This window comes from Podarcis erhardii (genome assembly GCF_964252035.2).
Source record: "Podarcis erhardii genome assembly, chromosome: 8".
Classification (NCBI taxonomy): domain Eukaryota; kingdom Metazoa; phylum Chordata; class Lepidosauria; order Squamata; family Lacertidae; genus Podarcis; species Podarcis erhardii.
Genome location: NC_138499.1, coordinates 22497287 through 22512281, shown reverse-complemented (window position 1 = coordinate 22512281; position 14995 = coordinate 22497287). Strand labels below are relative to the sequence as shown.

The 14995-nt window shown below is 41.5% G+C and overlaps 2 protein-coding genes across 28 annotated transcripts in view; both read left to right on the top strand.

Annotated features, from left to right (window-relative positions):
• The window catches only part of RIMS2 (regulating synaptic membrane exocytosis 2), a 370897-nt gene extending 367318 nt beyond the window's left edge, over positions 1-3579 (top strand). For all 25 annotated transcript variants that reach the window (XM_081873920.1, XM_081873930.1, XM_081873931.1 and 22 more), the window contains one exon: positions 416-3579. In XM_081873920.1, coding sequence (XP_081730046.1) covers positions 416-634 — 219 coding nt within the window. In that variant the 3' untranslated portion in view covers positions 635-3579. The remainder of the gene's footprint in view (positions 1-415) is intronic.
• Positions 3580-5625: 2046 nt separating this feature from the next.
• Positions 5626-14995, top strand: part of DCSTAMP (dendrocyte expressed seven transmembrane protein) — a 42018-nt gene continuing 32648 nt past the window's right edge. Inside the window, exons 1-3 of one of the 3 annotated variants that reach the window (XM_081874468.1) lie at positions 5626-5800; positions 10333-10408; positions 14500-14624. The gene's annotated coding sequence lies outside the window, so the exon portion shown is untranslated. Of the gene's footprint in view, positions 5801-5858; positions 6054-10332; positions 10409-14499; positions 14625-14995 lie in introns of those variants that run through there. The other 2 variants (XM_081874466.1, XM_081874467.1) reach the window with 2 other exon arrangements.

Here is a 14995-nt window from a genome sequence, read left to right as displayed (position 1 = left end):
CATATCAAGCTGCTTTAAACAGTGAAGAGAGAGGTTGAAATTTTGTCAGGCTCAGCTCCAAGGTGTTGGGGGTGGGGGTAAATCCTTGTTTGTACAAGAAGTAGAATAAAAACGAGACATTTGAGGCATTCTTGCCACAAGCTGGATTCCAAAAGTCAGGGTTATCTGGAGTTTGAGAGACCTCAGTCAGAAGATTAACAAGGGAAGAGTCCCAGAATATGTGTAACAGCACTTGGATCCATGCACAGTGATTGGGAGCCCAGCCCAGGTTTGTCAGATTGCTCACCTTAGGAAATGGCAAGATTCTGAAACTTCCCATTTGTTGATTCTAGATCATCTTGTTAATTGACATGAAGAATCTACTTCATTTTGCCCTGCTCCTAAAACCTATGTCTTCTTTTTTTTAACTCAACAGATTATCGTGTGGGGAGACTATGGACGCATGGATCACAAATCCTTTATGGGAGTGGCACAGATACTTTTAGACGAACTGGAATTGTCCAATATGGTGATTGGCTGGTTCAAACTTTTCCCCCCTTCATCCCTAGTAGATCCAACTTTAGCCCCTCTTACAAGAAGGGCTTCCCAGTCATCTCTTGAAAGTTCAACAGGACCTTCTTATGCTCGTTCATAGCAGCTGTGAAACTGTTGTCATAGCAACCAGCGTTACAAAAAAAAATTAACAGGTCGCAAACCCTGGTAACACTGCATGCTTAATGTTGTGTCTTCGGAGCCTGTTTCTAGGGCTACAAAAGCGATCCTGTGTTCTCAGAGGAAGTTGCACACATTGTGCTCTAAAGGAAGTCCTCAGGTGAAGGAGTGGAGCTGGAAAGAACTGAATGGTTTGGAGTTCAGTGACACTCAAGTTTTAGTCCAATCTGAAGCCATGGATTAAACTCAAAGAATCAAGCTGTCTCATGCAACAAGAATCCCTTTCAATGCCACATCTATTTTCTTGCTCCCTTTTCTTTATCTGCCCCTTCTCCTCGTCCCCACCCAAGCCTGGTTATGCCACAGAAATATGGAGCTACCCAAAGAAGTTATGCCACAATCGGAAGGATGGAAGAAAAGAGCCATTAAAGGAACGCCAGCTGTCATAGCCGTTATTTGCAGCAGAGGAACCTTGCCTTATCAGAAAGGTTGAAGTCTTATAGTGGCAGGCTTCATAACTTCAGCTACTGCTGGAGTCAACTCCAGTGTGTGGACTCTGAAAAATAAAATTCTGTGGCTATACTGTACTGTATGAAATTAAAGAAACTTTTTTGCATGGACACAGATTATGCTGAACACTTAAATTATTTTCTTGGGGCTGCAACTTGCAAAAAAAAAAAAGAATAAATCAGCCATTTTCAACAATTTATATTATTTTTAAAAATAAATTTCACTAGTGCATGGTTTTAAAAGGGAGAGAATGCAACAGGGTGGTAAGACACACCAAGTTTATCATTCTTTAAACCAATCATGGTCTGTGTTTTGGCAGACATAAATGAAAAATAAATAATTTCTAGCAAATATTTAAAATTACGTTTATGTGACAAGAAATAAGTGTAATATATTAAATTTATTTAAATGTAAAAGGTACAAGCCTTGTAAAGTTCAACGATATGTGCAAATTGTATACTTCTTTTCCCCTTCTTGTCTACACCTCCCTCCTTTTGCTCTCTCATTCCCTTCCTACCTCCCAGGATGATCATTATACTCTGAAACCGCTACTTTTTGACTTAACTACTCTCATGCCCCATATTTGGTTCAGGGTTGCAGATGATTCTGCATTTCTGAAATCTTTGAGAGGAACAGAATATTGTTTAAGAACTTTTTTCAAGCATGTTGAAAAGAATTTTGCAACATGGCTTGGGGAGTACATTACAATAATTCAGCATGTATTTGATAAAAAATTTGAACTTTTTGCAGTTTATTGTACAGTGCATGGAAACTTATTTTCTTTTTTGTCACCTTCAAATTAAATTCTACAGCAAAATACTGGAATCATGTGGCCATTTGTAAAATGTCTTCAATAAATTTGTTTTCAGCACCAGCATCATTCATTCAAAGGTTGAACTATCATTTCTGGATGGTCTTAAAGAAATACAAGATGTTAGTCTTGCTAAATATCAGCATCTTATAATTTGCACTGAGCCAAACAAATTATTACCCACTTAGGGTCACAATAAATAGCAAATAAGCTGTTCTGTTCAGTTTTTATAAACTATGTGATGGCAAATCAGTGAATATCAGCCTGACATTAAAAGTCACAATTCAAACTGCAACCCCACATCTGTCTTTCAATTAGTGGTATTTACATGCCCTAAGTGATGGCAGGATTTCACCTGCTGATTTTTAAACGCCTTAAATAAAGTACATGCAATTTACTAATTTTTTGACACCATCACCAAGAGCCTAAATGCAGATACCACAGGCATTTGAAGAAACATATACATTTGTCTCCTATGTATCAGATAATTTAGTACCACTGGAAGGAGCGGTGGAAAGGTGGGGGTATTCTAAGTCCTGATCTCTTATTATTTCCTGATGAAAGGGAATGTAACTTGTTGATGTTCAAGTCCATCATCCTTTTCTCTGTGTCTTTAGATGCCTTTGATACATACCTATTGTTTAATGTCTAAGTGTTGCAATAATATTTGAATATACACTGTTTAAATTAAGGCCATGCACACAAGTACTCTGATTTTGTATGAAAAATCTGTAGTGTTATCCCAAAATGTACGTGCATCACAGGATGGCAAAAGTAAAAAATAGGTTTCCCTTCTAAGGCCTTTTCTTTTATATGGTACACTTTGACATAAATCAAAATTATGAGCACAGTCCATCAAGTACATTCACGAACCATGCGCAAGCACCATGGACACGGATGCTAAAATGTCTGGTGATTTGCACACATGCAGCTATTTAGAATTCCCTCTGTATACCAGTGGGGAAAAACTCTGGTATGGAGATGCTTCTCTTCTGAAATGAAGGGAGAAGCACTTGCTGATGGGATTTCCATGCATCCACAAGAAATTACTAGAGTGGAACGACTGCTCCCCCGCCAAACTTACATGTATTAAGTTAAAGAAGATTGGTAAAATTTTGGTGATTAAATTATTTCATTCACCTGTATATGGCAACCCATGAATGCTAAAGACATACCTTTGCATTATCCTTTAGGAGTAAAACCATTTTTTAAGATGTATGACTCTCTTCCTGATACTGTGACATGCAGTCAATGCATTCTTTTATGCATATTCCTATTATTAAATTATTTCTATTTGAGACAAGAAGGACATGACCGTATGGAAAGTCTGTACATACCTGGTCATTATGCAGTATTTATTTTAAAAGTTGATTGTATTTTTTTAAGATATTCACATGTCTGCAACTCTACTTATAATTTAGTCATGTAAATAGCACTCTTCCAGTGACCACAGCTGTCTTGTACATAGTCTGTTTTAAAAGTAAAAGGAATTGACATTGGGGGAGAAAAGGGCAGATTAGGCCTGTTAATGAACACCAACTAATGTAAATCAAATTCATTCTGGTGATGGTATTTAACACTTTAAATAAAACATTTTCTTTACAGAATTTGTAAGTGATTCTTTTTCTCATCTCCCCCACCCTGAAGAGAAAAAAAAGCCGTTCATGATCTTGGAAAGCTAAAGAACAATGACTTGAAATTTTGCAGGAACATTTCCTGTGCAAGACCCATTGAAGTGGGTGGGAGCACTGATGACACCATTCTCATTTTGTGGAGCTTGTGAAGTCAATTCTTTGGTACCTGTACCTTTTCAAAGGTTTCCCAAGCTTGGGTCTTGAGCTGTTTTTGGACTACGATTCCAATCATCCCTGACCACTGGTCCTGCTAGCTAGGAATGATGGGAGTTGTAGTCCAGCAAAAGCTAGCGCCCCAAGTTTGGGAAACACTGCTCTAAAGTCTTGAAATATCAGCATGTGTTATTCATGAGATGGTGATTCTTCAGTCGTGTGGCAGTTTCTTTAAAGTGCAGACATAACTGCAGAGAATTGGTCTTGGAACTAATGACAGTGATGTGGAAGGTTCATTAAATAAACTCACAAATTATTTCTAATATGTACAGCTTAATAAAGCTCTAAGCCTTAATAAGCATATTTGTGCAATAATTGGGATAACTAAACAGCATGCACAGAGAACCAAAGAACAAAGTTGGAGCTGATTAAAAACTTCCATGGCTGTCAAATCAGCTAAAGCCTTACTGTTCTGTGTATAAATTTACACAATGTGATGGAAGAGAATGCAGCATGTGACTAGAAGCAGCATTCATAATACAGCCTACCTGGAGTCATGGCAGTGTGGTTTAGTTGTAAGTGTTTTAAGAACATGTTTAGTGACCTTGTTTTGCTTCTATGCAAGCAGCAACCTTCCTATTGTTATTCAATCAGATACAGCAGGCTGGAAGCTAAACAGTATCTTACTGTTTCATGCATAAATGAGCACCCTTCTAGAGCAACACATTTGTGTGTTGATCAGGCAGTTACTGCTATCCCCATCTCAGCAGTATTCCTAGATGAATTCTTATGTCAGACTGCTACATATGCTGCTTAGGCATCTATAGGCTAGATCAGCAAGGATTTTGCTACTGAATATTTGTGAAACACTGATCTTGTATGGAATTGCTGGTCATAACAACAACAACAATGATTCAAATCAGATGGCGAACTACAGAAGACTGTTGAAATACATATTCTAGCGGGCATTTAGCTGAATTCTGATTTTATTATTTTAACTGATTATTATTTTCATCGTATTGAGTTTTTCACCATAGAAACAAACACAATAAAATTAATAACAGTACTAGGACAGTTAAAAGTTAATAGCTGCTAGAGGGCCCATCTGCCTATTTCCAAAGGCAGCGCAGGAGAAAACGGAAGGAACCCGAACTGGTTTTGGTGTTACTGGTGTGATGGCTAACTGTTGTTTGAGTTTCTTGGCCTGCATTGAAATAGATCCATCCCAGTCCCTGCCACTGACAGGCCCAGCAGACATGCCCTCCTGCCATCCACGCATTTGGAGCACATCAGAGAGGGCTTTGGGGACACCAAGGTGTACATACCCAGAGCTGCAGGCAAGGAGGGTCCCTGGCCCATTCTGGGGAGCAGGGTTGCTCTGCACACATACATCAGGACATGGGGGTGGAGAACCCTCTCACCCCAGCCAAATGCTCAGGCAGTGGGAGTTGTGGCCGCTGTGCAGATTGCCAGTGTAGTGGAGCTAGTCTACATGACAAGTCCCCTCACGCATTCCTTCAATGAGTTAGGGGAGCTGCACCTTAACCGTGGTGTTCAGGTAACAAATATGCAATGACAACGGCAACCTTTTTATTTACGGCTCTCTGGTACATCGCAAGCTAATGTGCTGGTCAATTAGGACAGCAATTGTTTGATTTTGCATGCATTTCCTTTTTGTTGGATAACACTGCAGTAGAGTGAACTTGGCTAACTGTGCAGTAAGTGATTCTGCTGCCATTTAATTCATGAAAACAAGTAGAATTCTGCAGCTGCCGCCAACAGCTGAAATTACAAACGGGGGGGAAAACAAACTCCCCCAATAACAGGAATCGGCAGAGGCAGCTCTGACACAGCCTCGTGAAGCCTGTTCTTCCAACCTACTTCTGCTGCGTCATTTGTCAATTTGTCATGCCCAGATGTCAATGAGTCACAGCTAGTAGCTTCAACTGACCTATTTTTGCCTTTGTCACGCCGCAGGATCCATATGAACGACGCGAAAGGGTTCAATGCAGTTCTGTGGTCGTCATTGCTAAGGATAAATGTGAGTATACCTTTAAGGGCAGCTCCCATAGGTCGTTTAGGAAGTTAGGCCCAAGCAGCAGGCCGGCCTGGAAGCAGAGACAGAAGGCAGCTAAAGGAGAGAAGGCCTGCTCTAAGCAGTTCTGTGGTAAAACCATTTCTCCTTCAACTCCTCTGACCTGCTCAACATTAAACAAAGGACATCACAACCATACGCTCGCCAAACATCAAGTGACTGCACCGTGTGACTGTGGGTGGCAAAAATGTATCGTGTGGTAAGACTACTGAATGTATAGATCCATCCAAAGAGAAGCTGACTTCAAATACAATAAAATTAGTTCTAATTTAATAGGGAGACTGAGGGGACTAACCTAAGGAATTGACCTTGAGTGGATTCCCCCAACTACCTTGACCTCACCAGAAGTCATGGGCTGCAGAAAGCTTTCTGTGGAAAGTTGTTGGGGGGCGCATTCGAGTAGTGGGGGTGCCCAGATCCAAAAGTGATTGGTTGCTTTAGAATTGTGATTGTACTTTATATTTTGCTGGTTTTAATTTGAACAGTTCTGAGGACATACTTAACAGGGGGATATAGAAATGTCTATACAGTGGTACCTCGGGTTACAGACGCTTCAGGTTACAGACTCTGCTAACCCAGAAATAGTACCTCGGGTTAAGAACTTTACCTCAGGATGAGAACAGAAATTGTGCGGCAGCAGCAGGAGGCCCCATTAGCTAAAGTGGTACCTCAGGTTAAGAACAGTTTCAGGTTAAGAACGGACCTCCAGAACAAATTAAGTTCTTCACCTGAGGTACCACTGTATAAGTAAATGTGGGGGTGGTCAGGCCCTCACACAGCCATGCACCCTTAAAACAATCACACAATCTCTCTCACTAAGGCAAACCCAGAGGACTGTTTCCCACTGAAACAGGCAGCCCTAGTTTCACCTTCCCTTACCCCTGACCTTTTTTTTTTTTGTAAAATAAAAGCAAAGGGTTTTGAAACACCTCACCAAGCCCCAGCAGAGGAATGCATATGTGAATTTCAAGTCCTGCCTTACATCTATTCAAAGCCTCAAACCTCAAAATGCAGTTGAATCCTGAAAAACGGCATGCCCGTATTCGCAAAACTCATGGATGACTTTGGGCATATTGGCAAGAAACACAAATCTACTTCTCAACCTAGTCGTTCCACTTCCCATGTTATTGCAAAGAAAGGTGCGGCAATTGCACACTTTGTACAGCATCAAACAGCTGGTGGTCAGCAGGGGATCTAGAGTAGAACCCAGGTTTCATCCACACTGTCTCTGGCTCACATACCAGTGCTTTCCCACCCCATAATATATGTGTGTTGTCTGTGCATCAAAGCTGGGGTTTTCAGAAGTGTGAAAAATTTGCTCTGCTGAATATCTGATTGTAAAGCAGGAAATCATTACAGCAAAATCCATGCTTCAGATGACCTCTGAAACACAAGGCCCAGCTTAGAAATGGGAATGCAGAAGCATGATTGAGATTCCTAACTGAAATTTTCATCATTCTGAACATTCAGACCAGCTCTTTCTGCAATAACATATTTGGGTTTACCAGCATATTATTTACGGGCCTCATACGTTGAGCTTATGCCTACTAACACAGCTTGACTCCAAGCAGAAAGAATGCAGCCATTAAAGAAAAATATAGCGTAAGCATGTGCTGTCGAATTAAATGCTAAGCAGGGAGGGAAGCAAAATCCTGTTTCAAGTGCCTTGCTGAAGAGGTTTCTTTCATCAGTAAATGCAGCAGAAAGGGTGCTTGCCAGGACCCTTATCTCATTTACCTGGAAGTAACTGACATTGATTTCAGTGTCAGGAATCCTGTTTACAGATTATATAGCTTCATGTGACCTGATCCTTAGAGTTTGAAGATTATGAGCCTGTGGGATGGGCCTGTCTGTCTTCTGCTTTAGGCTGTGGACCAGATTAAGAAACCAGATTCTACTGTGTCCTGCTCAAAATTAAATAAATGCTAGAAGAATTAGGTAGTGACTTAGTTCAAGAACAAGGAATGTTAATAACTTCTCTTGTTGCGCTCATCTGATGAAGTTCTCCTAATAGTTATGGATGTAAGCTGGCATTGTTTAACTGTATACCACTTATGCTTAAATCAAAATATTGTTTTAAAAGATATATCCCACTTGTATTGAATCTTCTCCTTAAGAATCTATTTCCTCTCCCCCCCCTTTTTTTCTGTTCTGCCTGGAGTTCTTCAGTACAATTAATTTTTATGTAAAACCTGATCATCTTTCAATTTCAGTTTTCATATTTTTTCTAGTGTTCTAATCAATATAGAATCAATATCTCTTATCTTAACAACCACATTCTCTTCAAATTGCTTAAATTGGTCATTTAAAGATTAAAATTATGTCACTAATCATTCATTAATATCATTAGTCGTTAGTGTAGATACTTCCAGATCAACCAACCCTTTTCTCCAAAGGCTTCTACTGGAGATTCTGTAAGATAAAGCCTGTTCTTTTGAGATATATACTGTAAACTCCAAGCTGAAAAATACTATCCTTATAGATAGGTTAAAGGTAAAGGTAAAGGGACCCCTGACCATTAGGTCCAGTCGTGGCCGACTCTGGGGTTGCGGCACTCATCTCGCTTTACTGGCCGACGTTAGAGACCTATATATTAAAGACTGATCATCACATTGACTTAGTAAGAATGAAATTCATTATCATTTCCACAGAGTATAATAAAGTTTAATATGAAGAAAGATTGGCATAGATATAATTTTGAATTCATTGTTAGCCTCTGAAAAAAAAAATACTAAGAGGCAAATATAATCACCCCAAGTCTAGTTCTTGTTTAGTTTAACAAAAAAACTTATATGAGTGAATGAATGAATACGTAATTAAGGGAGAAAACAGGGGACCTGCATACAATCTAGACTAGAGGCAGAAACCAATGGAGATTCAATAGCTTTTTTATATAAATAAACTTCCTTCATGGCATGGCAGGGGATCCAGTTTGACCCGTGAGGCCATTTTCATCAAGCCACACCCACCGGCTCATCAGCTGTCCCACTGGGCTAGAAACACCCTCCCATTACTCCTGCACTTCATTAATACATTCAAGTTGACCAGTTTATCAGCACCGTGGTCCTGCAGCCTCTCCACTTCTCTGTACCCCTTTCCCACAGGAGTTCTTAAGCCCTCTGTCCTGACAGCACAAAAAGACAGCAATGTGTTTTACTGAGGCTGAAAACATTTCAGGTTGAAGATTCTTGCTTGGGGCAACTGAAATTTATTACCTGAAAGCAAATGCTTTACACAGCCATATTACTGACTTGCTGAAATAAGGCAACCCAGAGGGAACCTCCTAGCTCTGGTTTGACAAGCTGAAAGACATTCCTGCTAGCAGGTTCCGGCAGTCAGCTGAAGGGAAGCTAGGGGCTTTCTGCTTGCTACTTTCAGCCTGAGATCCAGACTGACCGACAGAAGGGCGCACAGGAATCTGGTCACAGAAGACCTTTATGTCGTCCACATAGGTACATTCATGTCTGGCTATGGATGCTGCCTATCCATATTGCGTTCCTTTCATTGGAAAGCATAGTCAGACACACATCTGAGCAGGAAATACAGTGTGGATAGAACACCCCACCCACCAGACATGGTAATGGTTCTGCACTTACAAGCTTCTGCTCTGCAGGAGTTCTCATTGTCTCTCATACCATTCATACAATGGAGAGAAACAGATGATGCTTTAGCAAAGGAAGGGTAATGATAGGATGCTCGCCCCATAACAGAACGTAAGAATTGCCTGTTGGATCAGCCTAGTGGTCCATCTAGCCCAGCATCAAGAAGACTTCAGGTATTTCATTAGTACTAGTTACAGGTAGGTAGCCGTCTTGGTCTGCTGTAGTCAAAATAAAATAAAAAAATTCCTTCCAGTAGCACCTTAGAGACCAACTAAGTTTGTTATTGCATGCACACAAAAGCTTATACCAATAACAAACTTAGTTGGTCTCTAAGGTGCTACTGGCAGGAATTTTTTTATTTTGTTTCATTGGTACTGTTATAAATGGGCAAAACTTCACCACTTTGTTTCCAGGGAGGCAATATAGAGGAGGATAGGGGGGAAGAAAAATTATATAATAGGGGCCAGGACTCAAAACTCAGGTGAGTGACGAAGCAGAACCACTAGCTTTGGCATGTTGGCCACAAGGCAAATGACTCACAGCTGGAGTTTTTTGCACAAAGCCTTGAGCACTGGTAATTCTGCCCACGAAAGGTACAGCAGGAGCCAATTAAGCAGGCGAGCCAATTATTAGGTGGCTGGGAGTCACCTGAAACAAGAGACAGCAGATCCTCATAGAGATTCTACAGGAACTTTTAAAAGGGATTTTTAGCTGCTCCTTTTCTTTTAGCCTAACTTGTGGTAAGGTCATCGGGGGAAATGAAGAGGGATGCTGCACACCAGGTGTCAGGGTTGATGGTGGCATAGCATTCTTTTAGTTTCCTTTTTCTTCCCTGGTGATAATAACTTTTCAAAGACTAAATAAATTCTTATTCAGGTTCCATGTGGTACTAAGGAAGACTGCCACCTGAAGTTTGAAAGAAGGATCACACCTGACCAGAGGCATACCTAAGGTAAGCCGGGTCTTTTAATTGGAATTGAAACAATATTTAATGCATATATGCATACTTTTTAATGCTTTATTATGCTGAGGGGGCAAAGACAGATATAATGTATGATTTAACTGCACCCTTTTACCTGGGGCAGAGCTGATTTTCTGGACCCTTGAAAACTTCTTGTTAGTGTACCTTGCATTTTTCAGGATTCTCCATGAATTCTGGAAGTTAAATTTGTGAGTGGCAAATAGATACTGTGCAGAACTGGGCACAGTTTAGAGTTTGTGGGCTCTACATTGTGCTTTTTTAAACAGAAGCCTGACATCTAGGTGCAACCAGTTTGGTGCCCAGTTCAAGGTGCTCAGCTCACATTGGTGTTTAAACACTAATGTTTGATCTATTACCAAACCATTAAATGATTTAGGAAGCAATCCTATGGCAAGATCCACTGGTTTGAGTAGCTTAGGGTGCAGCAGGTGTCCAGCTCAGCTGCCATTAAGTTCCCAGCTCTGGCCCAGCTGAAGATTGCCATTGTACCCAGCTCAGTTCAGCCAAAGCTGGCTAATCTGAGGCCCCTGTAAATCCCAAAAAGGGGTGTGTGCGCCAGAGGCCAGAACAGAGAGGGAATACTCAGTCTGGATCCTAAGCCTGTTCAGCTCGGTCACATGACCTGGCAACTGGCCATAGAACACTTATTTTAAAGTCTTATTTTCCCTTTGCCAGGCTTAGGCAGAGCTGAATGGGAGTTTGGATCTGGTGTAGCTTCATGCTGGCTTAATTTACATTGGTTTGCTTTACAGCAGCTTCTTGTGTGCAGGATTGCTCCCTCAGCCCCAAATAAGACCACCTTCTTTCCTAAAGACACTCTTGGCTTTTAGGAATATCTGTGGGAACCCTCTTGGTAGTTCCCAGATAAAAACACACAGGATTGCAACCTTACTACACAGCCCTAACTGTGTCTACTCAAAAGTAAGTTACTGAGTGCAATTGGAGTTTCTCCCAGGAAACCAGGCACAGGACTGCAGGACTCAGAGTAGACCTATTGAAATTAATGGACCGAATTAGTCACATTACTCTGAGTAAAAAGTAGTTGAATACCACCCTTGAGTTGCAATGTTAACCCCACTTACCTGGGAGTAAGCCCATTCAGTTAAATGAGGCATATGGAGAGACGTGGTTAGGATTGCAGCCTGTTTTTGTTGCAGTTGTGGAGAAAGACTTCAGGAGATTAAAGCAAACGTTAGACATAAATGATAAAGCCTCTTCTACACCCCCTACTGAGTGTTTTTGAAAGTAATTAAAGAGAGGCTGCTGTTTACTTGCTTTATTCTTACTCAACTTGGTTTGTACCTTCAGCAGCTTGATTTGCCATTGTGCCTTCCCTATTTTGCAGCCATTCGTTTGACATTTGTATACAGCTGGAACGGTGCCTCTGTGAAATAGGTGTGCAGAGTTCTGTACACGATGCACGTCTTGTGTAACATCCAATTACAGTGCAAGTTCCCATACAAGATGGGGAGTGAGAAAGGGGAAATGCCAGAGGTGGCTTTTATGCAGCTTGTTGTACAACTAGAGTCCATTAGCTAATGTGCAGGAGGAGGAAATCTGCTACATGTCAGTCACTGGCCAGGGTATAGTATATAATCCCCAAGCAATCTAATTTGTGGCATTTCCTACAAGCCTACAGTCAATAAAAGAAGAGGACTGAAATGTCCTCCATGTGGGCTTCCTTCCATCAGTTTAGTGCATTAAATTAACAACAACAATAATGCTTATAATTGTGATGTTCAGCACATTGGCAGACAGGAAGCAAACAAGTCTATTACTGATAGCCAGTCAGTTTTTGCAGCCTGGCTGTTTTGCTTTTGAAACAATGCAAGGGACATACAAGCCGAGACCTTTCAACCTTGACCTAGGGAAGTAGATATATGCTTCACAAACAAATACAAAGAAGTGATTCTCATCCCAGACCTGGGAACAGGGAAAATGTGGAACCCAGAAGACATGGGAGATCTGTACCTGGGTCTCTGGCTTTTTGTTCATATTAAAATTGGCACAGGGAGCTCTCAATCTGAGGGCAGAGCAGACATGCAGGATAGTAGGAAGCAGACAGAGTAACTGGTTGCTCATACCAAATAAGCTTGGCTCAAGTCTGAGGTATGATAGGACCATGTGGAATCTATTGAGTCCTCATGCCACCTAACTGCTGCCTGCAGTATAATACCACCTTTAGCCCAACAGCACTGGTGGCATCTATGTTCAACAGAAAGTGGAACTGGCAACTCCCTCTTGTTGGTATGAGAAAGGATAACATGGTAGATTCTTTTATTCTTGAGCTCTATGGTAGAGAGCTTCCACTCCACCCTCTCCCTTTTTGCCATGGGTGTTTGTGGCGGGTGAGGAGGGGTTGTTTGTTTGTTTTTGTGTTTGTTTGTTTGTTTGTTTGTTTTTGTGTGTGTGTGTCCCATTGTGTTATGAAGGACAAACATTAACAAAAAATCTCTGAAAGGTTTCAGACCATGTGTCTGGCATTCACCACAGCCACGTCAGATCCTGTATAAAAGCTGTGAAATTCAGCCTTAGGGTTCTTCAGTGGAGAAATAAAATCTGTATGTCTTTCTGATGCTTTACTCTGTCATTGCTAAATGCACAAATAAAGCAATCTGTTAAGACATTATTTCTGAAATGTATTGCCCCATTCAATACATTGAATTGCCATAGTCTCTTTTTGCTTCTCTTCAGCACCATGCCATGGTGAGTGAGGTTCAGTCATAAGTTGGCAGCCTGTACAGTAGTTACACATTATCGACTTTGCCCCTTTCTGGGGAACCTATGCTTCTAGCAGGTGTTTCTGTGGATTCTCACCCAATTCGGTAGGCAGACACTGGTGGAATGGGAGACTGAGGAACCTTGCTGCTCTTCCGAGAGCTCTTGGGCCAAAGAGCAAGTTAACTGATGCAAAGAAACCCTTGGGCATATTTAGATTCTTGTGGCATCTTTAATAGTGACAGAAGCATTATATGGCACAAGCTTTCTTGGATCACACTCCACATCATCAGATGCATGAAGTACAATCCTAAACTGGCAGGCATATGTACACACATGGTTGGAGGAACAGAAAGAAGGGAGGTATGGGAAAAGCAAAATGCCATGAGAAGAGAATAGTTGCAGTGAGAGTAAAAAAAGGTTGTGTTGGTGGTAACACACATAACCTGGCATGCATAAGCTCAGCAATATGTCCTTTATAAAAAAAGTATAAATCATACTTTTTTGCTTATATGCTGCTCTGCTCTGCCCCACTTTGTCTTGCAAATTGTTCTGCAGATTTGAAGCTTCTCTCACCCTACCTGCGGGGTTAGCCTGTCAGCTGCATTTACTCCAATGCTCTGAAAGCACCACTTAGCACATTTCTATTAGTTTAGAACTGTAAAAGTGCTTCTATAAACATTTTAGAACGGCACGTCACAAGAGCTGTAGTGCATTCACCGGCTGAGCTGAGCTGACCCTTTCAAAACCTGCCCCGAAACCTGCTTCCAGAATGTCTCTATTTTGGGGTGGGATTCAGTCACATACCATCAAATTCAGGTTGAGCAATTAGAGCTCATTGGAAGATCTTGTGCAACAAACCCACTTCCCCAAAAGATCAGACTTTTTACAGTGAGGAAAGTCACAAGAAAATGCACTGGGAAAGTGTGGGGATAACTGCAGGGTCATCCAGCCTCCCCACAAATAAATCAGTTTAAAAGCTCATTAAACAGTAGCCTAATCTGCCTGCAAACAAATTGGGATGAATGCTCAATAAACAGGACATCAAGAAGTGCCCTAGCAAGGAGATTGCTGATCAACACAGAGCAACCAGCTGTTTTCAGGTCACCATGCTGTGGTCATAATAGATTTAGCCTTTTAGCAGGCAGAAAAGGACTGAGAGAAAAGGAAGACAGGCAGGCAGGCAGGCTGGCTGGCTATATGGCAGTAGTCCACAGCTGGGAATCAGTGGACCAAATCAGCCCCTATGTCTTTCTAAGCTAGTGGCTATTGTGCTTTCAGACCCCAGTCAGCCAGGAAACATAGGTTGTTTCCTGAAGTTTCTTTCTTTTTTTGACATGCAGATTAGCAAGATGAGGCCTTTTGGGTCTCGTGCAGCTATGAACGTATCAGCAAAAACAAGTGAGTGGTGGAGAAGGAGGATGTGGCCCCTGCCTGACACCCAGTGTGATGCAGAGCTCAGAATGCTGTAAGTTCAAATCCCGCTAAGCTGTAATTGTCACCAAATAGCTATGGACCCGCTACTATCTTTAACCTAACCTACCTTACGGGATTGCTGCGAGAATAATGGGAGAGGTTGCCAGTGACCTTTTGGAGTGACCACACAATGGAAATGGAATGGTAATAATAATACACATAAATGCCACTGTGGACTAGGGCACACGATGTGGCATTGTGTTGCAAAGGTGTGGAGTTAAAAGTCTGGATTTATGGTATTAACTTTTCAGTGCCTCAGCTGCTGGAAACGGCCTTGGCCTGCCTGGCCCTCAGAGCAGCTGCTTTTCAGGGCTCTGCTTGCTCTGCCTGCAATGATGGAGCTAGGCTCTCCCCCTTGTCCTT